Source organism: Heloderma suspectum, chromosome 4, assembly GCF_057233095.1.
Source record: "Heloderma suspectum isolate Gila_16-S chromosome 4, 16-S_ref, whole genome shotgun sequence".
Taxonomy (NCBI): Eukaryota; Metazoa; Chordata; class Lepidosauria; order Squamata; family Helodermatidae; genus Heloderma; species Heloderma suspectum.
In genome coordinates, this window is record NC_139461.1 from 95,840,269 (window position 1) to 95,863,936 (window position 23,668).

The 23,668-nt window shown below is 44.1% G+C and overlaps 1 protein-coding gene across 8 annotated transcripts in view; it reads left to right on the forward strand.

The window, feature by feature from the left end:
• The window catches only part of C4H18orf63 (chromosome 4 C18orf63 homolog), a 48,164-nt gene that overhangs the window by 10,803 nt on the left and 13,693 nt on the right, over window positions 1-23,668 (forward strand). For 6 of the 8 annotated variants that reach the window (XM_084849977.1, XM_084849979.1, XM_084849983.1 and 3 more), the window contains exons 4-9: window positions 8,242-8,298; window positions 11,503-11,614; window positions 13,867-13,908; window positions 18,950-19,026; window positions 20,997-21,106; window positions 21,754-21,850. In XM_084849977.1, the coding sequence (XP_084706103.1) occupies window positions 8,242-8,298; window positions 11,503-11,614; window positions 13,867-13,908; window positions 18,950-19,026; window positions 20,997-21,106; window positions 21,754-21,850 (495 nt within the window). Of the gene's footprint in view, window positions 1-8,241; window positions 8,299-11,502; window positions 11,615-13,866; window positions 13,909-18,949; window positions 19,027-20,996; window positions 21,107-21,753; window positions 21,851-21,949; window positions 22,369-23,668 lie in introns of those variants that run through there. The other 2 variants (XM_084849982.1, XM_084849981.1) reach the window with 1 other exon arrangement.

Consider the following 23,668-nt stretch of genomic DNA (forward strand, 5'->3'; position numbering starts at 1 on the left):
GTAAATCTACTGCCTAAGTTTTGAAGCTTCCAGTTGGTGCCCACCTGTACCCTTTTGAATAATCACCCCCTTCCAGAACACAGATGGATCAAGGATAGGTAATAATCTGCTTCTCCCCCCCCCCCTTAAGCCCTTTTTCCTTGGCCTTCTTTTGAGTTCTACTGCAATTTTCTCCCTTCTCTCTACTTATTCTGAAGCCAGAAGTCACACTGCACAGTCAGACTGCTCTATCACCCTGTCACTTTTTCTGGAAAGCCTTATAGTTGACCATTTAATTGCTACCTTGTTATATTTTCCTCAAAAAATATCTATTTCTGAGAAGGTCTCTTTTGCTCCCTGATTATCTTATGGGAACACTCCTCTGCCCAGACTAAACAATCTTAACATTGCCCACACTTGGCTCCAATGTATTTTGGTTAGCATGCTAGTATTGGATGAGCCCCATCAGACTGACAGCAGCCTGTCCTCTACTGGAATAGGACCAGGGTCACATTGGGAAGAGGTTTCCCAGCACACAGTTTAAGCAAAATTTTCCCAAAATTTCATGTTCTGGAACAGCTTATTCACTGAACATGGGGAAGTAGTTTGCAAATGTGTTTGGATTTATGTGTTCTGAGGAAGCATGGTAAAAATAGGTTCAGTTTATAGATTGTCCATGATCCCCTGGACAAGATGTTGAGCCCACTCACAAACTTATCTCCCCTCGAGACCTAGAGAAAAGAAACCAGGCTGCCAAGCAACAGTGGTGGTGAGGCAGAGCAAAAGGGAGAATATGGTGACCTGGCTGTCTAGATATAGGGATGATGTGGCTCTCCCCTGTTGTCCAGATGTCTCAAAGGACTCTGGGCAGCCATAGGGAGCATGAATGGCTTCCTATGCATTCTTTAAGGGTTGGGATACCTGGCTGAAGAGGGAGACAACTTGCTTCTAGCAGTGCTTATGCTGGAGTCCGAGGATGAACAAGAAAAATGGGGTGCCATTAACTCCTTTTCCTCCCTATCTGAGGCTATGGGGAGAGCGAGCTAACAGTGGGGCAACTTGGAAGGTCTCAAGTGTCAAGCTCAACAGGGCATGCTTACAGAGTTTCCAACTGGTTTTGTTAGCAGAATTCATATGACAGGTACCTTGATCCTAATTATTTACATATTTGCCTGTAAAGCTGGCACAATATTATTACAATGATGGTGCCATATCATATTTTCCTACAGTGGAGGAGGGTATCTTAGCCTGGTTGCTTCTCCCACTTGCTCCAGAAGGCAGGGCCAAATTTACATAAAGTTGAAGTTACCATCCCTGTGTGGGAGAGTGCCTGTCAGTTCCAGTCCTGCCTAACACTGGAAAGCAGAGCTCTGCCTGCGATCTACTTTTATACAGTATTTGATCTTTTCTTCATCCTGCCTTTTGTCTGGAGAGCCTCCTGGTATCAGTCCAGGTCATGCAGTCCCTTAGACAGGGAGACAGTCCCATGCTATCTACTGATACCTCAGAAGAGCTGTCAGAGGACTGGGGAACGTGCAAGTGAGGGATGTCTCTCAGATGCCTGGCCTCTCAGAAGCAAAGACTGCCCATTGGGTGGTAAATGCTGCCTTGTTTCAAAGGACCTTTTCGAATCCCAGGAAGGCCACAGAGGTTACATTAGTGGAACAGATTTGCCTAGGTGCTTAGTCCTCCCATCAGGGGGACATAAGAGTGCAAGACTCGGTCTCCCCTTTGGTGAGTACTGCAGCTCCCTCAGCTTCCCCACCTCCCCCTGTTGCGGATGGCTCAGCACTTCATCCTGAGTTTTGTCACTGGATTTGCCAAATTTTAGTTAAGGAAATTAGGCCAGCGGGGGGAGGGGGGGGAGATGGGTTGAAAATTTACCTCAAAAAAAGGTTACCTCAGGAAAATTTACCTCAGGAAAGGCAGGAAACCCAGTCTCACACTGCTCTGTTGGGTCGCTCCCCAGCCATCCACTATTTTAGCTTCCTTAGAGAAAAAAGGTGGGAACTTTTTCCCTCACCATTTTCTTCCTCTGATGAAGACGTTCCTGTGGCTTCTGATAGAGGGCATTTCTGCTGCAGAAGTCACGAATGAGGGCATTCCTCCTCATCATCTCCACAATCTTCTTTCAACCCTCGATGGCCCAAAAACAGGCGCAGTTGGGGTGCTCACAGATCTGAAGCCTGCTTGTATAAGGAGGAGGGGGTCAAGACCCGTGAGTTCTGGCCACCGCCATATTTGCAGCCAGCTCAGAGGGGCAACAACAGAGATTAGCTTTACCCCTCTTCATGTTTTGTCCGAGTCTCCCAGATAAAGAGGTAGGAAAGTTGTCAGCAACGGAGGGGGAGGTTCCTATTAAACCAACTCCAATTAGACTGTTTGCAGCTGAGGATTTCCTAGTGCTTCTCAAAAAAGCACAAAAGGTCCTCCTGGGAATTAAGGATAAAAGTGCAGGAACCCCATGCTTGGACACATAGCCCTCTGAAGCTCCTGAGGTTTGCCCAAGGCCGAAAACTGATTCTTCAGTTGTGCTTTTTCCAGACATTTTTCTGGTGCTGTTCAAGGGGAATGGGTCTCCCCAGGGTAAACGAATGTAGGCACTATGTATGCAAACATTTTTATGTTTTTCCAGAGGAAACTATGGGGAAATTGAAGGTGCCTCTGGTAGATGCCTCTGTGGCAGCCCCAGTGTTGGGTGCCATTTATCTAAAAGATGGGAATGATACTCCTAAACATCCTGAGGACAAAAGAACCGAGATTTTCCTCAGAAGATCTCATGATGCCTCAGCTTTGGCCATTTGGGCCTCTGCAGCCACTCAGGTGGGCTAAGGCCTTACTGAATAAGGTTCTGCAGGACAATGTTAAACTTCAACAGGGCCTCAATAAACTGATCAAGTCAGCTGTCTTCATGGAAGATGCCATCTTTTACAGTTTTCTGCCAGGGCCTCTGATATAGCTGTTCTTGTTGTTCAGTCGTTCAGTCGTGTCCGACTCTTCATGACACCATGGACCATAGCACGCCAGGCTTTCCTGTCCTGCGCTCTCTCCCGGAGCGTGCTCAAGTTCATATTCATTGCATCCGTGATGCTATCTAGCCATCTCATCCTCTGCCGTCCCCTTCTCCTTTTGCCTTCAGTCTTTCCCAGCATCAGGGTCTTTTCCAGAAAGTTTTCTTTTCGCATTAGGTGGCCAAAATATTTGAGCTTCAGCTTCAGTATCTGTCCTTCCAATGAGCACTCAGGGTTGATTTCCTTTAGGATGGACTGATTTGACCTCCTTGCAGTCCAGGGGACTCGTAACAGTCTTCTCCAGCACCACAGTTCGAAAGCATCAATTCTTCGGCGCTCAGCCTTTCTTATAGTCCAGCTCTCACAGCCATACATTACTACTGGGAAAACCATAGCTTTGATTAGACGGACCTTTGTCGGCAAGGTGATGTCTCTGCTTCTGACTATGCTGTCTAGGTTTGCCATAGCTTTCCTCCCAAGGAGCAAGCGTCTTTTTATTTCATGGCTACAGTCACCGTCTGCAGTGATCTTGGAGCCCAAGAAAGTAAAATCTGTCACTGCTTCCATTTCTTCCCCTTCTATATGCCAGGAAGTGAAGGGGCCAGATGCCATGATCTTCGTTTTTTTAATGTTGAGTTTCAAACCAGCGTTTGCACTCTCCTCTTTCATCCTCAACAAGAGGCTCTTGAGATCCTCTTCGCTTTCTGCCATTAGGGTGGTATCGTCTGCATATCGGAGGTTGTTGATAATTCTCCCAGCAATCTTAATTCCGACCTCTGATTCATCCAACCTGGCGTTTCTTATGATGTACTCTGCATATAAGTTAAATAAGCAGGGTGACAATATGCAGCCTTGTCGTACTCCTTTCCCAATTTTGAACCACTCGGTTGTTCCATGTCTGGCTCTTATTGTTGCTTCTTGACCCTTGTACAGGTTTCTCAGGAGACAGGTAAGGTGGTCTGGTACTCCCATCACTTTAACAATTTGCCACAGTTTGTTGTGATCCACACAATCAAAGGCTTTAGCGTAGTCAATGAAGCAGATATATAGCTGTTAGGTGACAATTATAGCTAAAAACCTGGAATGCAGCTAGGTCTAAAGCCAAGCTTTCCAGTTCTTTGTTCAAGGGAGACAAATTTTGGGGGGATACACTAGACCCAGTGCTGGTGGAAACAAGGGGAAAAAGGAAGGCCCTGCCTTCTACCATTAAAAAGGATGATTAAAAGGCTTTTATGCAGCCTGACCATTCCTTTTGGTCCTATAGACCCAATTTAGAAACATGAAGACAGGGCATTTAGATCCTCATGGAGTGGCACTGGGACCCAGCAATGACAGCAGCAGTCACAGCCCTTCTCCAGGGGCTCCTTCCCTGGAAATAATATGGGTGGTTGCAAGCAGCAGCAATTATTACACCATGTCTGCAGTGGCAGGAACACTCATGCACTTCTCTCACCTCTGGTCTCAGATCACCACAGATATATGTGTCCTGCACACTGTCATAGAGGGCTACATAACAGATTTCAAATGTCTTCCTCACAATTATTTTCTTAACTCCCCCAGGTCCAAGCAATCAGAGGAACATCAGCTGGTATTACATGGCATCGAACATTTGTTTGTTACACATAAGAGCCATTGAGCTGGTCCCATCTTCTCAACGTTTCTCCTGTTCCTACTTGATATTCTTCATCCTGTAGAAATGGAACAGGCAATTTTAGATCTTAATAGGGTGAATCAGTTTGTAAAGAAGCACAAATTCCACATGGGAACTCTTGAGAACAATCTTGGAGAGCTTGCAAGAGTGGGATATTTTAGCCTCTCTAGACTTGTCAGAAGCATATCTTCACATACTGATTCACCTGTCCACAGACAGTACCTATACTTCTCCTGTCAAGGGGAACACTATCAATTCAGAGCCTTTCTGCTCATGCTTTCTTCTGCCCCCATAGCATTCATGAAGGTTCTGGTAGCACACCTCTGAAGGAAAAAAGTACATGTCTATCCTTATCTCAACAATCTCTTAATCTGCTCTCTGTCTTTTCAGCAGGTGACACGTGATATTGAGGAGACAATGGAATGTTTCACTCTGTATGGTTTTCTAATCAAAACATAGAAAAGGCATCTGAAGCCACTTCAGTGCTTGCAGCACCTGCAGGCTATAATCAGTGCTCAGACAGGTATAGTGTCCCTTCCAAAGGACAGGATCATGCAGGCTATCAGGTCAGTTCTACATTCCACACACTCCAATTTAATGACTCTGGCAAGCCTTCTGAGCTCCATGGCAGCCTGCATAGACACTGTTCCCAGGACCAGGGGTCACTCCCATCCCTTTCAGTACCTACTTCTGCCTTTCCAGTCGAACATTGTCCCACACCAATACAAGAGGATAGTAGTTTCTCAGTTGGTAAAGAAATCCCTCTGCTGGCAGCAATCAGGAAAGGGTATCCTCTGAAAGACCCCATAAGGGTGCAAGCCATCACCAATGCCAGCCTCAGGGGGTGGGGAGCCCATTTTGGCATGGCAATTGCTCAGGGCAGGTGATCCACTTCCGAGACCCCCCACAGCATAAATTGGCTGGATCTTTGGGCAGTCTGTCTAGCCCTACAGGAGCTTCAGCCCATAGTTCAGAGGAGGGCTGTCTTGATTTGTACAGACAACATGATGGCGAAAGCCCATATTAATCGACAAGGGGGCAACAGGTCCCTCATGAGAGAGGCAGAGCTTCTTCAGTGGGTGGAGAAATATCTATTGTCTCTCTTAGTGGAACACCTCAGAGGCATTTCATTACAAAAACGGACTGGTTGAGTTGACAGAATGTCAATCCGGGAGAATGGAACCTCCATCCTCAGGTGTTCTCTATGATAGTCCTTAAGTTCAGGACTCCAGGTGTGGATTTGTTTGCCTTTCTGACATACTGCAAGGTGAGCAGGTGCATGTCCAGGTACCACACACAGATGGGGCAGATCGGATAGATGTCCTCTCAGTGCCTGGCCAAGACACTGAGGTATGCTTTCCCACCTCTATCTCTCCTATCAAAGTTCTTCAGAAGGTTCATCTGGAGCAAATGGAGGTTATCCGAGTGGCTTCAGCATGGCCCCAAAGAGCTTGGCTTTCCAGCCTGGTAGTCTGTATATGGCCATGGTTTTCCAGCCTGATAGCTTGTTATATGGATCCATGGCCATTCCCCTACAGAAGGGATCTAAGTCAGGGAAGCATTTTTCACCCCAACCCAGACTGTTTACAGCTACATGCATGGAGGTTGAGTGGGGCAAGTTAGAATAATGGGGATACAGTGAAGAGATAGTCCCCACCATTTTAGCATCTCGCAGAGCCTCTATAAATCAAATTTATGAGACCACATGGAGGGTTTTCTGCCACTGGTGGAGGCACAGGGGATTCCAAACTTTGAGCAGTGCGGTTAAACATTTGCTAGCCTTTCCTACAAACTAGGTTGGATCAGGAACTGTGGCCTAATAAGTTAAAGAGTCAGGCTGTATCCCTTAGCACTGTTTGTGGCAGTAACAGGAAGGTCTTCCTGTCCCGGAATCCACATATTAGAAGATTTTTTAGAGGAGCCCCCTTACTGAAACGTCCCTTTATGCACAGGTTCCCTTCTTGGAAAGGTTTTGAGGGGCTTAGCGAAACCTCCCTTTGAACTGCTACATAGTGCCTCTAAAACATCTTCCCTGGAAAAGTTTTTTTGTAGTTGCCATCACATCAGCATGTAGGATGTCAGAGCTCAGTGTGCTCTCAACCAGAAAGGAACTTTGCATTGTTCATAAGGACTATGTAGTTCTATGCACAGACCCTGTCATTGTACCCAATGTGAACAGCTTGTACCATCTATCTCAAGAACTAATTTTACCTCCTTTTTGTCACAACCCTGAAGCACCAAAACAAAAGGAATGGCACAAATTGGATGTACATTGGGCGGTCAAGATATTTTTGGCCTATAATACAGAGATTAGATTGTCTGATTTTTTGTTCATTTCTTTCTGCCCAGCAACTATGGGAAGAAAGGTTTCAGTGGCAACACTTTCAAGATGGATCAAAGCCTGCATCTCCTTGTGCTATCAGGCTTTGGCTGCTGCTGTCCCTGGGATTCTTACAGTTTATTCCACAAGGAGCACAGCCACCTTGGCTGCATTCAACACCAATGCTCCCTTGACTGACATTTGTTGAGCAGCAACTTGGTCTTCCATTTCTTCATTTGTCTGCCATTATAAGCTGTATACTTTACTTCTATCAAGGTGTCCTTCGGCAGCCAGGTTCTGCAGCGGGAAGTACCACTCAGGAACATCCCAGACTAGGGTACCCTCCTCTACTGTAGGAAAATGGAACATTGGACTTAATGTGAAAGTTCTTTTTCTACAGTGGATGGAGGGTATCCTGCCCACCGGGTATGATTATGTCTCACTGCTAGGAGGGAAATAATTATTTCAGTTCACTGAGTCTTTTTTGTATTCAGTATATTTAGAGGTTGGACTTGTGAGGAATCCCTCTCTCTCTTCCTCCTCTATCTGTTATTCTTGTTCTTGCTGTTTTTTCCTGTTGCACTGTTTGATAAGAATATGTTTGTTTTTGAGCTATTTTATTTCCGAAACTGGGAGGCGCTTTCCCACACAGGGAAAAGTGACTTCAGCTTATGCAAATTTGGCCCTGCCTTCTGGAACGAGTGAAAGGAGCAACCCAGACTAGGGTACCCTCCATCCACTGTAGAAAAGGACCCTTCACAGTAAGTCCAACGTTCCATTTTGTGACATTCCACTGAAATAGTCTGGTATGTTCCCCTCCTGTATCCTGAAGTATTAGGTCTTAGGATTAGATTGTTACTGTCCAATCATAGGGAGCTATTCTTGCCCAATAGCTATGCAGCCCTAGCATCTGACAGCATTGCACCTAGCAGCCACCTATGGGAAGGTCTTGTCCTGAACTCACAAGAGTACTGCAACTCCGACCTGCAATAAACATAGTGCCTTCCTATCTTCCCTCTTCCTGAAACACATGCTTTTAGGAGCATTGTGAAGACAGAGATAAATAACAATTCCTTCTGTTTCCAGGAATGAACATAAGTTATGGACCAAACCAAAAAGCTTAATTTCTTTGTAGTGATTATTGTCATCTAGAAAAATGTTGACATTTCTATACATGGGACTAATTACTCTTTGCTCCCAAAAATATTATATCTTCATTAAATGTATCCTAACTGGAAAAACCAATGTGATAGGTTTTTGTTTTGTTTTGCTTGCTTTAGATACCCTTTTATAAATCAGGAAATATTCAAGCTTACATGGAGAAACATGGAGCTCTAGTAAGTGATGACATTGCCATTAGTAACCCAATTTGGTTGTTTTTAATCACCAGTCGAGGGCCTGATGGGTTTGGGAATTTGTGGCCAATAGTACCACCAACCCAGTCTCCACAATGCATACTTGCTCTTTATCCCCAGTGTGGGAAGGGTCGTGGCTCAGTGGTAGAGCACATGTTTTGCATGCAGAAGTTCCCAAGTTCAATCACCAGCAATTCCAGGTAGGGCTGGAAAAATTCCTTCCTGAGCCTGCAGAGCTGCTGCCAGTCAGTGTTGACAATACTTGGCTAGATGGGCTAAGTGTCTGACTCAGTATAAGGCAGCTTCCTATGTTCCTATGACAGCTGCCTCTCCCACAACCAATTTAGTGTGAAAGGATTATTGAGTTCACAGTACATAGTTTCCCCATACTGAGGTAGTGTTCTGCACATCCAACTCTTTCTTTGGGTGCTGTAGACATGAATGGAGAATATTCACAATTCATATTTGGAGATGGGGTTCTCTTCCTGGTAGGGCCTTTCATACATGCGTACCTGGGTAGGGTGCCTTGTTTTTGCACCCCAGTTGCAAAGTGGAACTGAGCTTGGAATCCTTAGATAGAATTCCTAGAAGAGCTCTGAGAAGACAAACTTTAGTAATATGCCCTTCCTACTTTGTTGTTAGACTTAACTGCTTGTGCAACGAACCCCCTTTGTGCAAAATGCTCAATCATCAGAGTTCCCATTTGTGCAAGTTCTGTGGAGATATTGGCAGCGTGATGTAACCCCATGCTATGTATCTTGATATATGAGACATGTATTCCTGGCTGGGGCTTATATGCTGCTGATAGTATGCCATGACTGGCTACAGAATTGTCTAGAATCCTGTCCTCAATTGTGGCCATGGGAGCACAGAGAGAGACAGAGACAGAGAGCAGGGGTGGCATTCATTCATCTGGAGTTCTCGGTTAACTGTCACGGAAATGCTTTTACTTATGCAACTTCTTTTGCTGGCATAACATTATCCCAGCATCTTGGATTCCCCAAGCAAGAATAGGATTCTAACGAAGATCTGTATCACCACACACCCCAACTCCACCCATTTTTGCTTCTTTTGCAAGCAGTGTCATGCCAGTGTAATGGTAATGTTAACAAACTGTCTTTTAGACTGTAAGCCTGGGGCTGTCCTATTACTAATGTTACCCCATTAGTAATGTATGAATATAGCCAAATATAGCTCATGAACCCTAGAAGAACTTCAGTTCAGATTCCTGCCTAGACATGAACTGCCTGGGCCCTGTTGGGCAAATAACTATCTCTTAGCCTTGGCTTTCTGCCGGAAAAGGGGAACAGTAAAGATCCTTCCTCACTACATGGTAGTAAAGGTAAACTAGGTAGATCTGGTTAAGCTCTTCAGATATGAAACATTAAATTATTAACAATTAATTACAAAACTTTTTTTTTTTAGTTTTGCAATATTGGCATTATAGCTGTGCTGCTGCTATTGTTACCATTAGCTTATCATTTACTTTTGATTTGTGTCTAAAATTGATTCTTGCCCTTTATAATATATATACATTTTACAAATGAATGTGGACCAGCAGAAGGTGAAAAAGTCATACATTACACTCTACAACTTCCCTGTGGGTTTTCTGGTTTTAAATGTCCTTATCAGTGGCCGGGTACCTGGTTGGACCGGTTGCAGATATTTGACAGTAAGCATTTCAGGTGAATATTATTGCCTAATAAAATGACTTCTGCATGCAATAACAACAAAATAATACATAATATTTTTACAAGTAGTCCTGATTACTATCAACAGCTCAATCACTATGGCATTCCCTAAATTGCTGCTAGGTGAAGGTCAGGAATTTGACATAAGAGCCTGATACGCTGTCACACAACACACTAATCCACACTCAGTGGATGAGTGTGAGTTGTTTTGAACTGTGGGTGGTTTGTTGAGCCATGGGTTAGCATATTGTCTGAACACAGCCATGGTGGCTTGTTAACCATACAGTGTGGCTTATTTTCTCGAACAAGCCACCTTGAGAAGGCATGGTTTGTTTTGGGGATGTTCAGGGTGGTTAACAAGCCATACTGCGTGGTTATCAAGCCACCCTGGCTGCCTTCAGACAACATGATATCTCACCCTGTGGAAAATGTGCTGCATATAGGTTAGTGCATTGGGTGGGTTAGTGTATTGTTTTAACAGACCTTTAATGTTCCTTGATGGCTGTAGCCTTAGAATTTGACATTCATCAGATCTGGTGGTGCAAGTGGGTGGACCTTGGGGCCAAAATCTTCCAGGATACTTCATTCCACTCCCCCTCCCTGCTAGTTTTCCACACACACACACCCCAATTCCAGAACACAGCCAGCATTCCATAGCCACTGAAGATGCTCAGTTCTCACTGAGCTGTTTTGAATTTCTCCACTTTAGGTGTTTTTTTCCTAAAACATTTTTATTATTCTGCAAAACCTGGGTTTCCCCAAGCCTGCTGATACCTCCCTCTTATGGAGAATAAGGCTATCAATGGCTACGAATCATTATGGCTATGAATTACCTCCAGGATGAGAGGCAGTATGCCCCATATTAGTGCTGGCTCCAGGTTTTGGAGGGCCGTTGGGCAGGACACCCTCAATCAGCCCCACCCTCAGTAAGTCTGCCTTCTCACTGCTATTGTTATAAGCTGTTATTGCTCCTCATCCTCTCTCTTATCATTCCTACTACTTGCTTGCTTGACAGGCAAAGAGCTAGCGAACAAGTAGTTAGTGGTATAACCTGCTCCTCGTCACCACCACCACTGTGGGCCAGAGCAAGAGATAGGTGAACGAGTAGGTTGCAATGGTGAAGAGGATCACCAGGGAGCTCTTGTCAGAGGACCTCTGCTGGAGTATGGGCCCTCAGCAGAATCCCGACCATGTCTTGATGCCGGCCCTGCTCTTTATGCCAGTTGCTGGGCAACACAAGTGGGAGGGTGCTATTGCACTTAGTCCTGCTTGCAAGCTTCCCACTGGCATCTGATTGGCCGCTCTGTGAATAGAATGCTGGACTAGATAGGCCTTTGGTCTAATCCAGTATCTTCTGTTGTTCTTATGTTGTGTGTGAGTGGTGAATGGTCTGAATCAGTATAAGGCAGCTTCCTATACTATCATGATATGATATGATTACAGTGTTTTGAAACAGTATAATTTTTAATCGCATTTGGTTTGTTTATCTTACTAGATGGCGGTGCCAGAGAGAGTTATCCCAGCTGTCTTTCAAACCTGCTTTTCTTATACACTTATAGCCAAACTTGCTCCTAATTGGAACCAAGCTGGTCATCTGTTGATACAAGGTATTTATCTGGAGCCATTGACACTCACAATCCTGTTATGGAGTTATATATTTGCTGTATACTGCATATGTTTAGCATATCATTGGCTTTAGATTTTCTTTTATTCTGTGATTTAGAGTGTACTTTTAAGTGTCACATTAATTTGAGAAATTTCTCATAATCCTCATACGTATATTCCTTCTGAGTTGGGATTACAGTCAGGCTGTCTCTATCCCACCCCTCAGTCCTAACTAGGTTGGAAGAGAGGAGGAAAAATAATATATAACCTGGAAATGTCCCATGGCCCAGTAACTGGACATTGCTGATCTAGGCTATGTAGCTGTATTTCTGCTTTCTTTTGTGATACAAAAACACTTGAAATGTGCACTTCATTCCTATTATTTTAAAGAATGTATGCATACCTAGACCTAAGTCTCTTAAATAGTGGATGAACTGGTAAACCTATATCTGCACTCTACCACTCCAGACTGCAGAGGGAACTCGCATCATTGTATGTTCCTCCATATGTGAAAATTCTCTGCACATAGAAAACCAGCATGTCAGGAAGAAAGGTCTGTGCTGTCTTGCTGACATGCTCCTTTTCTATGTGCAGCATGACTTTCTTTTTTCATGAAAGAATATTTCATTATGTCAGCCCTAATCTGCAGTCTGAAGTGACACAGTTGAGATTTGAGACACAGGTTTACCATCTTATCTGCAGTTTGTGAGAACTAGGCTTCTTTAACTATCATTTGAATGCAGTTTCCATCTAGAGTATTGAGACTCCTAGCTAACTTGGGAGTGGAAGCACTGAAGGGCAGAATACAAATTCATAAACAAATAGCATGGTGTTAATAATCCTACAAAATACAGTTTTATTTTGCCATGTAAAAATTGAAATAAATATGCTTCCCCCATCCCAGTCCCAATATGATCATGGTCTTAGATTAATAGTTTCCCCATCAGAATGAATGGCACCCATTCATTCTTATGGGAGAAAGTAAAGTGGTGTGGTCAGGAATGCCATTAGGCTAGAAGCCAACGCTACTTTCTGTTACTGGGAAACTGAGCCACAAGGAATCAAACCTGCTTCTTTCTATATAGCCCCATCTGTCACGATTCCCTTGGCCCCCTCTTTCCTCAAGCACTCACAAACACACAAAAGGAGAGGCTTCAGTCTCACACCTTTAATTCATTATTCACAGGTTCATTACAGATGCAAATCCTCGAAGACTCTCTGGCTACAAAGAAATGCCTCCAGGGGATTCAAATAGGATCACCGAAAGTTGCCCACAGTTTGAAAGGGCGGCTGTCTGGCTAGGCTAACTTAGGGATGGAGGTCCCGCCCCTCGTGTGCTGCTTCCCTGCGTAGCCTCTCATGCATCGCTAACCAGTTCGAACGTCTGAGCTCCGCCCCTGACGTTTTCCTCTTAGCTCCGCATCTCCGCCTCGCGTCTCTTAGGTCACAGCCCTCGAGCCCCTCCTCTTCCTGCCCGCTGCTTCTCACAGAGGGGGGTAAGGAGGGAGCTTCATGCCCAGCCATCTGGGAGTTGGTCACCTGAGAAGCACACCTACCCATATCTGAACTGGCCTGTGAAAAAGCCTCCCCCAGTTCTGGCTGCTCCTCTTCTGAATCTGAGCTGCTAACTATCTCCCCACGCTCAGAATCAATCCTGACATCATCCTAGATTCTGTTTCTTGGACATATTAGAGCTGACATGTTGAAATAGTGGAACTTTGAAATAGTGTACATAATGTTGGAAATCTAGGTAGGTATTCTTATGTATATAATTTAATAAAAGAGTATTTAATTTAATAAGGGTATTCAGCAAAAATGCTGACTCATGCAATTAAGTAACCAAGATGATTGCTAGTCTGTTAGCAGAAGTAACCTTTAACCAAAGAGTATTGACTCTGCCAGATGGAAGTAATCCCAAATTCAATAATTTTCATTCAGAAATACAAATATACTTTGGCTGGCTTATATTTTGTGCTTTCATTGAATTTCATGTACGTATTGCTTAGTGAGAAATTTATTTTTTTAAATAGTGTAAGGAATAGTAGGTGTATACGTCTCGATTTTTATTTAGTGAAGTTTTGATTCAGTTACAGAATACCACATGCCTCCCTTTTTCCTATACAGCAGGAGGAACATAATTTGATGTAAATCCTGTACAAGTTAAACCACATCCTTTCCTAAAATGCTGATTTGTAGAGGCTTTATAAAGGCATAATTGTGAGTTTTATAATATATGCCAATTTCATTTGTTAAGGGAGAGGTTTTCTATCACAACTGGGAAAGCAAAATGCAGTTGGTGAGTACAATATTGATTGAAAAAAAAATATCCATGGCTCTTTTGGGACCAAGAATTACCTTGGTGATATCTGTGTACATGTCAGTGGCTGACATAATGGAACTATTTGTGCACCAAATCCAGCCTACAGAGACCACGAGCTAAACCTCTGCTAGGTTTGCCTTGTTGAAAACTGGTGAAGATCTCTGTGGGCTTCTTCACACAGAGCTTTTATCTTGCTATTGAGATTGGTTACTCACGGAAGTTTGTGGGCCCTTTAGATGACGTCGTTAACCTCCAGGGCATTTCCCGCACTAAATGACTTTTATGCCATTTTTTAAAAGAGAAAAATGAGATGAGATAATAAAAATTACTGTGCTTGAGTTCCTCTTGAGTTCCCTTGTGAAAAGAGGAAAAGCTGCAATAAGTGGAGCTAGACCAAAGCACCATTAGCAGCTGCATAATGAACCATATGGAAGACTCAAATAAGGGGGAAGCGGGGGTGGGAGGGAGGAAGCACATGCAAAGGGAATCCGTTGTGATACTGCATTTAAAATGGAAGCAGAAAGCCCCATTTTAAATGTGGGATTTTAGGATGGTGTAGAGATGCTCTGTACCTTTAAAAGCATGGCTCCTCAGTCACCATGGAGGCAGCTAATACACACGCACACACATTGCCAAGTGGCAATCAAGGGATAAGGAGGTCTAACCAAAGAGATAGCCCTGTTTCCCATTTCAGTCCCGCACTTGTGGATCATTATCTAATGGCACAAATATATAAGACATTTATATTTCTGTGGGTTTCAGATGGGACAAACCAAGTCCCACCTTCTCTTTCCCCTCAGTTGCTGCTCAGCATCTCTGCTCATCATTTTGTTATTCAAACTGTGCTGTGGTTGCCTTGAACCGTATGCTGCTGTTACTGCAGTGCAAGGATGACAGTACCTACAGAAGATAAGATTATGGGGCTGCCTTTAATGTATATGCACTATTGTCTTGAAAATTAAGGTTTCCTGAAGACAGTAAGACATGCTACCTTATAATATGTTAAGGAATGTGTGTTAGGTAGTTGGCAGTTTAATCATGTAATACCTAACACAGCAAAACACATAATAACTAACTAGCACGACGTTCTGTGATCAGCAGGACAATCCCATGGTCCAAATAATATGGCCATCGCTACACTGGAGCATACAGCAGTGTAAATAGATGGAATCCTGTGCTCTCCCAGCATACAATATTTTTTTATTTATTATATTTCTATACTGCCCCATAGCTGAAGCTCTCTGGGAGGTTTACAGAAGTTAAAACATTAAAATACAATATACAAAGTTTAAAAACCATTTACATAAAAACATATGGACAATATACACAACAACATAAAACTAAAACAACTTTGTACTAAAAACAATTTTAAAAAAATCCAACAATAAAACACAGCTTAAAACAACACTGCTTAAAACAGTATACAAAGGCCAGCAGAACGACCCCGAGTTCTAAAAAGGGAAGGCCTTCCAGAAGAATAGCGTCCTTAATGACTGCTTAAAAAACTTCAAAGAGGTCAGCAGGCACATTTCAACCAGCAGGTCATTCCACAACTGAGGGGTGGCAAAGAAAAGGTCCTCATGCGTGAGGCAGCCAGTCTCACATTAGGCAGCCTCAGCAGGTAGCCCCCAGAGGACCTTAGGTGGCAGACTGGGACAGAGGGGAGAAGGCGCTCCCTGAGGTACCTTGGACCTAGACCATGTAAGGCTTTAAAGGTAAGAACCAGCACTTTATATTTTGCTCGGAAACAAATTGGCAGCCAGTGTAAAGATTTTAAAACTGGTGTAATATGGTCTCCACAGGATGTCCCAGAGACCTACCTGGCTGCTGTATTTTGTACCAGTTGAAGTTTCCGAACTAAATATAAGGCAGCCCCAAGTACAGCGCATTACAGAAATCAAGCCTAGAAGTTACCAGCACGTGCACCACTGTTACCACGTCCACATGTTCTGGGAATTGGTGTAGCTGGCATATCAGCCAAAGCTAATAACAAGCCCTTCTCACTGTTGCCTCCACGTGAGGTGCCAGGAGTAGTGTTGGGTCAAGAACCACCCCCAAGCGATGAACTTGCTCCTTCAGGGGGAGTGCAACCCCACCCAGAACTGCTTGACATATCTCAATACCTGAATTAGGACCCTTCACAATGAGCACCTCTGTCTTGCCTGGATTCAGTTTCAGCTTGTTCTCCCTCATCCAGCCCATTAACGACTTCAGATAGTCATTCAGAAGAGTCATACCTTCCTTGGATAAAGGTGTTAAGGAGAAATAGATTTGGGTGTCATCAGCATACTGATAACTCTCAGCCCCAAACCTCCTGATGACCTCTTCCAGCGGTTTCATGTAGATAATGAACAGCATCGGGGATAGAATGAAGTCCTGAGGGACTCCACATAATACTTCCTTTTTTGAGGAACAACTATCCCCGAGCGACACCATCTGGAACCATCCTGAGAGAAAGGAGTGGAACAACTGCAAAGCAATGCCCCCAGCTCCCTCAGGCGATCCAGAAGGATACCATGGTCGATGGTATCAAATGCCACTGAGAGATCCAAAAGAATCAACAGGGATGTACTCCCCCTATCAATTCCCAGGTGAAGATCATCCACCAAGGCGACCACAGCAGTCTCAACTCCATATCCCGCTCTGAAGCCGGTTGAAATGGGTCCGGATAATCAGTTTCATGCAAGGCTGCTTGGAGTTGAATGGACACCACTTTCTCGATTACCTTGCCCAAAAATTGGTAGATTACTTACTGGCCTATAATTATTGAAGTCTAGCGGGTCAAGGGAAGCCTTCTTCAGAAGTGGTCTAACAATTGCGTCTTTCAGTCATGATGGAAAATTACCTTCCTTTAGGGAGGCATTAATAATAATATTCAGCAAAAATTGCTTTACCATCTCCCCTCCCTGGACTACAAGCCAAGATAGGCAGGGATCAAGAGGGCAGGTTGTCTTTTTAACCAAACCAAGCAGCTTGTCCACATCATCAGGAGTCACAAGCTGAAAATGATTCAGTTTAATTGTGCAAGCAGAGTTGCTGGACACCCCGCTGTTGATTTCTGTCCCCATGACGGCGTCCAGGTCAGCTTGTGTCCGAGAGTTTTTATCCACGAAAAACTCATCAAAGGCATCACAGCGAGCTACCAAAGGCTCTAAGATCAGATTCAGTGTGTGTGTGGGGGGGCTGACTCAGCTCCCTAACTGTCAGGGTGGAAACTGAGCCCAGAGAGCCTCAGAGCAGTTCGGATTCTGAGGAGGAACAGCAATCCGTGGGAGAGGGGCCAGCTCATCCCTCACAGGCTCAGCACCTGGCAGAGATTCCTCCTGCCAGCACTCCTAAGATAGATAGTGACCCTGGCAGTGAGGGAGTGTGGAGGGGGGCTTCCCGCTCCACACAGACGCAAAGTGCGACGAGCAATGGAGGGTGTGGAAAGGAGGCATAGCGCCCGTTTGGCGCATAAGCAACGGCCGCCTCCCATGGACCCAAGGGAAAGAGGGAGGATCTCTCCCTAGCCCATAAGTTCTGGGTCTTCAAGTGACTCTCTTTCAAATGGGGATCAACTGCCTACTTGAAGCTTAGGCCTCTGTGCTGTTCCTTGCTTTAGTCGCTGGTGATTAGCATCTGAAAGAGTCATTAAGTTGTAAAAGGATTAAAGCTTTGAAAAGAAATCCTTTCGTCTGTGTCTTGAGTTGGCTATTGGAATGTACTGAGAGAGGCCGCCAAGGCGCTCCTGACACTAACCACACTGAACAGCTCAGCTGTGTGGGAGTTTGCAGATGTGATACGTGCAGAGTAGAAAGCTCTCTTCGCTGCATGTATCACCACCTCATAGGTCTTCATCCCTATGACATTTCTTATGAGATTCAAGCTGGGTTTTCTGCCATCAGCACTCTAGTCGTCATCCTAGCCACTTCAGCTCCCTCAGTTCTTCTGCAAACCATGGAGCTTGTTTAGAAGCGGGCAGGAGATGACGTGTAGGAGCAACCATGTCAATAACGCTGGTCAGATCTTCATTCCACACAGAGACCAGGGACTCAGCAGGGTCAGCAGCAGCACCAGCCAAGAAACCGCCCGAGGCATTTTGGAATCGCAAGAGGCAATAATAGCAAGAGAAGAGTTCCCTTGTAGCAGCAATGATAGAAACTCCTACAGAGGCTGCCTTTACATGCGGCATTTATAGTGCACACATGACTGGCCACCCACTGAAGTTTGTGGGTCCATTATATGATGCCGTTGTCATCCAGGACCCCTCCTGCGCTATCCCCAGCAAAAAGTATAGTTAAAAAATGAGGTGTGTTTTTTTTTAATGCGGTATTTAAATACGTTGGGGTGCACTGCATTTTTCAGCCACTAGATGGCACTGTTTTTATTGAAAAATATACAGGCTAGTGAGAAAGGACATTTGGTCACATTCTTTGTCTAATAAGCCAGTTCTCATCACACCACAGATATGGAAGAAAATGCTTTGGGGGCTCTTGGATTTTCCTTTAGTGCAGAGACATCCAGAGTCTCTAGCAACCCTATCAGTATCCTTCAATCACAGTTTAACTCCTGAGGACAAAGCCATAATAGGAATGCACATGTAGTACTGGCAGGAGCACCGTTACGATGTCACTTGACCTATTAAATACTGTCTCCCACAACAAGACCAAGAACACCACCAGAAAGCCTACAGTACCCCCCCATCTCTGCTAATGCTATAGTAGTTAGGAGGTCAGCAATTGATGCCTGCAGCCACAAGCATTAGGCTGTCCTCAAGCATAGGTTCAACTTCCCTGACAAGCCGAACAGTAGTAGCTGCAAACAACCTTTTTTCTAGGGAAAATTCCAGGGCCACACAGAGATGGAACTATTATTTCCAATAAGGATGAGTTTAACCTCTTGGATTTGCAAAGTTGCTATAATGAACATTTTGGCCATTTTGCATTTATAATTAAGCACAATGATTTTGCCTCTGAACATGAGGTGAAAACAGAGGCAGACATAAATGTGCTGGATACTGTGGATTTTATTTCAGTTATGGACATCAACGTATCAGAGACCCAACTTTGCATTGGTGTAGAAGTTTGCACAGTACGGCTTCCACCACCTGAGGTAAGGAGTAATTCAGTTTTTTTCCACTTGTATTTTACTGGCCTTTGTTGAATCTAAGGGCTGGTTGTTATTGGCTCTGGGAGCGCGCAGGAGTTTGGCTATGAAGTTTGAACCAATCTGGGCAGGGCAATCCAATTTACCACTGTGGAGAGAGAGAACTCCGACATCAGAGCCTCCGAGACATCTAAAGCCCTACTGGCTCTAGCCTGGCAAGACATAAGAGCCCCCACCACTTCTTCATTGGGAATTCTTTTTAAAAACGATTTCCCTCCCAGTCCAAGTAATGGGAGGAAAATTATTGCGTCAGCTCCAGGGCTGGTGTAAATCCACTCCCACCCCGTTAGGGGCATGTCCATTAGGGGCATGTCCAGTGACTGGGAAGGACGGACCCAAAGTCTTCCCCAATCCACCAATGCCATGTCCCCAAATTCCCCATTTGCCTCTGCTGATATCTAGGGGTGAACGAAAGTCACTTACCTTTTCTCGCAGCTTTTTCGCGGTGGGGGGGAGCGCTTCGCTGCTCCCCCCGCAAAGTTCAGGCCGGGGGGGGGAGGCTTCCCGCCTCGCCCGGCCGAAATTCAGGCCGGGGGGGGGGAGGCTTCCCGCCTCGCCCGGCCGAAATTCAGTAAAAAAAAAAAAAAATTCAGTATTCAGTAAAATTCAGTAAAAAAAAAAAGTCCCCTGATAGGCTACGTGACGATTCACGTAGCCATCACGGCTAGATCTGGAAAGTCAGCCGTGATAGGCTACGTGAATCGTCACGTAGCCTATCACGGGTGACTTAAAAAAAAAAAAGCGCGTACACGAATGGCGGCCCCCATAGGGAGCCGCCATTCGCGTTCCTTATTTAGTTGCTGTAGTCTATGTCAATGTTTACGTAGACTACGGCGAAAATAAGGGCAACGCAAATAGCGTTGCCCTTATTTTCGCCGTAGTCTATGTAAACATTGACGTAGACTACAGCGACCAAATAAGGAAGGGGAATGGCGGCTCCCTATGGGGGCCGCCATTCGCGTACGCGCTTTTTTTTTTAAGTCACCCGTGATAGGCTACGTGACGATTCACGTAGCCTATCACGGCTGACTTTGCAAATCTTGCCGTGATAGGCTACATGAATCGTCACGTAGCCTATCAGGGGACGGTTTTTTTTTTTTCTTTCATTGCAATGGCGGGGGCGGCAGCCGGTCGAAAGACCGGCTGCCGCTCCCGCCCAGCTCGAACACCGGACGAACCGCCAGCCGGACCCGCCGCCGGGAGGGACATTCAGGGAAGGTAAGTCCCGTCCCGGGGGGGGGGGCGGGGGGCGGGGGGGGCGGAGGATTTCTCCCCGAAACTTGTTCGGGGGGCCGAACACGTTGGCGCTCGGCCCCCCGAAGTTTCGGGGAGAAATTCTCCGCCATCCCTACTGATATCAGAGCTCTGAAATCAGTGAGATAGGAGCTGGGGAGGTGATCCGAGATCAGAACTCCCTACTCCAAGTATAGATCTCTCTCTGCCTTCAGAGAAGGAAATCTGAAAACCCTTATGGCCCTTGGGACATCCTCCCAGGGACCATAGGATTGCAGCCTTAGAGTATTCATGATATTACATTACTGCAGTAAAAAAAAATTGCAGGTTGGATTAAGCATTCTAAGTCTGAAAAGGTTTAAGATGATTATTTTAATTTAAACAATTGGGCTCTTCAGTGTAGTAGTTGCAATAAACACATGAATTTCATGTTATGATTTTGTGAAACTTTATGGAGGTTATGTTACTGTAAAAACAAGTTATGAACCTTAAAACACTTTGTTAATGTGGTTTTTGAATATTTCAAAATAAGTAGTTTGCATTAGGTATAGTGAATCCTGCATAGATTTTTGGTAGCTCCTTTTATGGCATGGTAATTATTTTAAAGCATAATACTTCTTTGCTTTGTATGTTTGTACATGCATTTGGAAAATTACTATATTGATTATTTTTTCTATTTTTAGCTAGAAGATTTTAATATTTCAGCAAACATCTTAAAGAGATTTGACGGTGATAATAATGTAGTGATTCAAAGATGTTCTATTTTAAGTAACTGGTGCTATGTTTTGCCAAGGTATGTTTTTATATTTTGACAAGAAGTGGTATTAAGATGAACAAAACTTCTCCTCCAACATATATTATTCCTAGTGATGGGAACCCGAGATAACAATTGGTCATGATCAAAGTGGAATTAATGTTTACATTAATACAAATTCAGGAGGAAAAGATTCTAAAGAGTAGCATATAAATGCACTTCACATTCGTTTTTACTTTTGAAAAAAATATTTTTCAAAGCTCCTATTTTTTCTCACTTATTTTAATTTTTTAAACTTTCTAAAGAAAATAAATTCTGTCTATCTGCCTTTCCTCACTTAGATTTGCAGATAAAACTGTTAACAGCTTCTCTTTTCTATATGGGAGTCAATATGTCAAGATTTTGTAGCACAAACTTTCACAGTCCGTTTATTATAATTATAAACAAAGGGTGACAGTTCAGTTCCTGATCTACTCCCCACAAAATAGGCAAATTGTTTTATTAGTCAACTAAATGATGCTGATGTTACTCTAGTGTAACTGGCTTGCTAGGGTGATGGCACTATAGGATTGCCTGGCCCATCTCATATCTGTCACAAAACTCCCTTCTAGATAACCATGTTTCCTACCACATTATATAGCATGCAATTACTATTTTTCTAGTATCTTTCTCTTACCTCTGCACAGCATGAAAATGGGTCAGATCATAAGCATCAGCCATACAATTCCATCTGATTCTCCCTTTCGGACATATGGTGATTTGCAGCTACACTGGGAAAATCTGGTAAGAATCTACCCATGCAAATATTTTTTTCATTGTTTTATAAGTCCATACATGACAAATTCTTTACTTATGTTATTTTATGTATATGTTTTGTCTTAGTATGGCTACACTCTCCCAGAGGATCCCTGGGCATATTGCAGCATTTACTTCAAGCTGATAGGGGAGCAACTCTTTACATATCTTTTATATACTTGAATTTTGTTTGTTAATTTTTTGTGATGCTTCTGAATTCTACAGCCTGTACAAATTATGCAAATTGACCAAACTTATATGATTTCCCCCTCATTTTTCATAATTTATCCTGGTTTTATTAAGTCACTAGGAGATGTAAGAAGGTATGGATGGCACCACAGTCTCACTCCTAACCATCAGAAAACCTAGTTCACCAGCCTTCACAGCTTCTGAAATTTCAGCAGGCATTGCCCATACACTTTTTTTTTCAAGCATGTCTTCACAACCATAATGGCCAGAAATTTCCTTTTTAAAATAAATAAAAAAACTGTGTTTCTTAGAAGCAGAATTCTGTGTCCTGTTGTTGTTCAGTCGTTCAGTCGTGTCCGACTCTTCGTGACCCCATAGACCATAGCATGCCAGGCCTTCCTGTCCTGCGCTCTCTCCCGGAGTGTGCTCAAGTTCATATTCATTGCATCAGTGATGCTATCTAGCCATCTCATCCTCTGTCGTCCCCTTCTCCTTTTGCCTTCAGTCTTTCCCAGCATCAGGGTCTTTTCCAGAGAGTTTTCTCTTCGCATTAGGTGGCTAAAATATTTCAGCTTCAGCTTCAGTATCTGTCCTTCCAATGAGCACTCAGGATTGATTTCCTTTAGGATTGACTGATTTGACCTCCTTGCAGTCCAGGGGACTCGTAAGAGTCTTCTCCAGCACCACAGTTCAAAAGCATCAATTCTTCGGCGCTCAGCCTTCCTTAGAGTCCAGCTCTCACAGCCATACATTACTACTGGGAAAACCATAGCTTTGATTAGACGGACCTTTGTTGGCAAGGTGATGTCTCTGCTTCTTACTATGCTGTCTAGGTTTGCCATAGCTTTCCTCCCAAGGAGCAAGCGTCTTTTAATTTCATGGCTACAGTCACCATCTGCGGTGATCTTGGAGCCCAAGAAAGTAAAATCTGTCACTGCTGCCATTTCTTCCCCTTCTATATGCCAGGAAGTGATGGGGCCAGATTCCATGATCTTCGTTTTTTTAATGTTGAGTTTCAAACCAGCTTTTGCACTCTCCTCTTTCACCCTCAACAAGAGGCTCTTGAGATCCTCTTTGCTTTCTGCCATTAGGGTGGTATCGTCTGCATATCGGAGGTTGTTGATAATTCTCCCAGCAATCTTAATTCCAACCTGTGATTCATCCAGCCCGGCATTTCTCATGATGTACTCTGCATATAAGTTAAATAAGCAGGGTGACAATATGCAGCCTTGTCGTACTCCTTTCCCAATTTTGAACCACTCAGTTGTTCCATGTCTGGTTCTTACTGTTGCTTCTTGACCCCCGTACAGGTTTCTCAGGAGACAGGTAAGGTGGTCTGGTACTCCCATCACTTTAAGAATTTGCCACAGTTTGTTGTGATCCACACAATCAAAGGCTTTAGCGTAGTCAATGAAGCAGAAATAGACGTTTTTCTGGAATTCTCTCGCTTTCTCCATGATCCAGCAAACGTTGGCGATTTGATCTCTAGTTCCTCTGCCTCCTCGAAACCCAGCTTGTACTTCCGGTAGTTCTCGGTTCGTATACTGCTGAAGCCTAGCTTGTAGGATTTTGAGCATCACCTTACTGGCATGTGAAATGAGCGCAATTGTGTCCTAG